Here is a 2,700-nt window from a genome sequence, read left to right as displayed (position 1 = left end):
AAACCAGCGAAGAAATAGCTAGAGTTGCCAAGTTCCCCTTTAAACCTGCAGAAACCCTGGGGGCAGCAAACACACCTCCATCACAACATGAGCATCTGTTTCCTGTTGGCTTTCAGGTGTTCACAGACTCACAGATGGGCCCCAGTCAGCCAAATCCTCCCCAGCAGCAGCTAGCGGGCAGTTCCTCCCAGACGTTCCCTCGACCCCCCAGGAGAAGACCTGGTCTGCTGCACCTGCAGAGCTGTGGAGACCTTAGCTCCTTCACCTGCGCCGCACTGGAGTCTCTGGAACATCGAGAAAACGGTAGAAGAGTGGGGTCGAGGGCGAGCTCCAGAGCAGGTTCAAGGACAGGGTCCCGTCTGGATCATCCTGAACGCCCTCACAGTCTGATCGGAGTCTTTAGAGAGACGGTCCTGTGAGCGAAGATTATAATGGTATGGTAATATGTCGGAGGGCAACACAGCTGGAATGCCACCTTAACTCTTGCTAAACTTTAAGAGAACATTATTGTAATCCAACCACTGAGGAGTGTGTGTGTGTGTGTGTATGTGTAATGTGTGCAGATGAGTTTGTATGAGTGTAGTTTTTTAAAACATTTTGTTCTGCTAATACAATTTATTTGTGAAATTTTAAAAATATGGGCAACTTGTACTGACACATAGTACCCAGCGCTCAATGTTTTATATGCTTTCTAAACAGATTTTAACATTGTAATAAGTCTGCATTTGCAACTCAACCCAGCTATACAGCAATACTTCAACATGTGTTATTTAATGGTCAGATGCACTGGCATCAACATGTTAAATATTTGTTTATTATTGGAAAGTTTTACATATTTTGAACTGTGTGCTTGTCTGAAGACAAATTTAACTTTTTCTTTTTTTTACCTGACCTGCTGTGCTGAATTAAAATGTACCAAATTACACAGTTCTTTCCAGGAAACTGTTTGAAAATGACAGACCGTTTTAATAAAGAGTTCCCAGACACAACTGAACAGGGTGCTGGCTTTCTAGTTAGCAAGCAACAAAGTTTCGTTTGAAAATCGTGCCCATTTTGTGGAGCAGTGTGTACTCTGGAAGAGCAGGGTTATATAAAAGCTAATATGATAGCTCTATTTTGGACTCTCACTGAAATGTCAGCACTGTCAAGGTAGTTTGCAAATTGCATTAATTTCCATGTTCCATGCAGATTGATTTATTTACAGAGGTGGGGAGTTACTCTAGAGCCAGAACAGAACATTAAAATTTGTTAAACTTGTTTTGGCACTGAAACAACTTCCACTGAAAAATAAAACATTAAAAATTATTTCATTTTATATTGATATTGTATGTATTATGTTTTATATTCAGTGACAATCTTCTGTTTTTCCTTAATGTCTGTCTTTTCTTTTTCAGTGTCACTGGTTTTCAGTTTCAACTTTTAACTGATGTTATTCTTGTCTGGCAGAGAGAAACAGGCTGCTTGTGGTTTGGGATTTCCAGGTAAACTTGTGAAGCCATCACCATGGGTGTGAGCTCAGAGGCCAGCCGCTGTTTAGATTTTGATGTGCGTCTATTCATGCAGTTACGGTGCTTGGAGTGGCCAAAAGAACTCATATTTCAGCATCATTTCACACATTATTAAATAAGATTGTTAAATATGTTACATCACCAAATAAATCCTAGGATGATAACAGTTTTTTATTTATTTATTTTATTTATTAGGTACTGATGGATTTCTGCCTCAAAATGTTCAAATGAAATTTGAAGCAGTCACTGTACATTATAGGGAAAGACCTCAAAGGAGATTGTGACATATCAACAGTTTTCTCATTTTATAATTTTAACTAAACTTTATGACTTTACATATCTTAAGTGGTGTACTGAACTGGTTTCAGTGGAAGAGTTTTCTCATCAGTATGCAGATATGTAAATCGTGCCCTCCTAACCCCTCTCCATACCAAAATGGTGACACAAAGTTAAAACTGAAAAAAATAAATAAAAAGAGGTCAGTGAAAACACAGAAGTGAAACAAAATTCATTGAGGAACATCAGAATACCAAAAAATTAAGATGAAGTCATTTTTAATGTCTGCCTTTCATTTTTCAGTAGAGCTTGTTTCAGTGCCAGTACAACTTTGAGGAAAAAGTGTTTCAGTGCCAATGTTTGCTTTAAGAAATCAGGTTTTGTTTTTTCAGGTATCTGTACTTATTCTGATAACTCTTTAATTTTACTTCCTACATTTCTACACAAATATCTGTACTTTCTACTCCTTACATTTTAAAATCAAGCTTGTTACTTTAGTTTTAATGCATTTGAGGGGAATTTTCTATCATTATTAGTTTTTTGCATCGTTGCACAGCCTTCCAAACATCAAGACCGGTGCATATCACGCATGACAGACGTAACGTGGGAGACTTGACCCTGTTTGAAGTTTCAGTTAGCTTTGCTCAGAAACCGCAGGTAGAACTGTCCCTCAGAGCAACCAGGAAAGTACTTTTTACTTTCAGTCCATTTCAGTGCCTGTACTTCCTCAGTTTGACTTGAGTAAAGAAGATGAATCAGTACTTCTACTTTTACCGGAATCTTTTTCTGTAGTAAAGTATTTGTACTTTTACTTTAGTAAAGAATACCTGTACTTTGGCCACCTCTGTTTATTCAGCCTCTGCAGGTGCAAGTGTAGCATTTCCATTGCAATGAACAGATTTTGGTCCAAAAATGG

At 38.2% G+C, this 2,700-nt stretch overlaps 1 protein-coding gene across 1 annotated transcript in view; it reads left to right on the top strand.

Moving 5' to 3' along the window:
- Nucleotides 1-1,952, top strand: part of fam189a2 (family with sequence similarity 189 member A2) — a 21,107-nt gene extending 19,155 nt beyond the window's left edge. Inside the window, exon 11 of the mRNA XM_035657857.1 lies at nt 117-1,952. Within this exon, the coding sequence (XP_035513750.1) occupies nt 117-419 (303 nt within the window). The 3' untranslated portion in view covers nt 420-1,952. The remainder of the gene's footprint in view (nt 1-116) is intronic.
- The last annotated feature ends 748 nt before the right edge of the window (nt 1,953-2,700 follow it).

This window comes from Morone saxatilis, unplaced genomic scaffold (assembly GCF_004916995.1).
Source record: "Morone saxatilis isolate NCDOM2014 unplaced genomic scaffold, NCSU_SB_2.0 Contig16, whole genome shotgun sequence".
Taxonomy (NCBI): Eukaryota; Metazoa; Chordata; class Actinopteri; family Moronidae; genus Morone; species Morone saxatilis.
The sequence above is the reverse complement of the archived record's forward strand: the minus strand, read 5'-3'. Positions and strand labels throughout refer to the sequence as shown.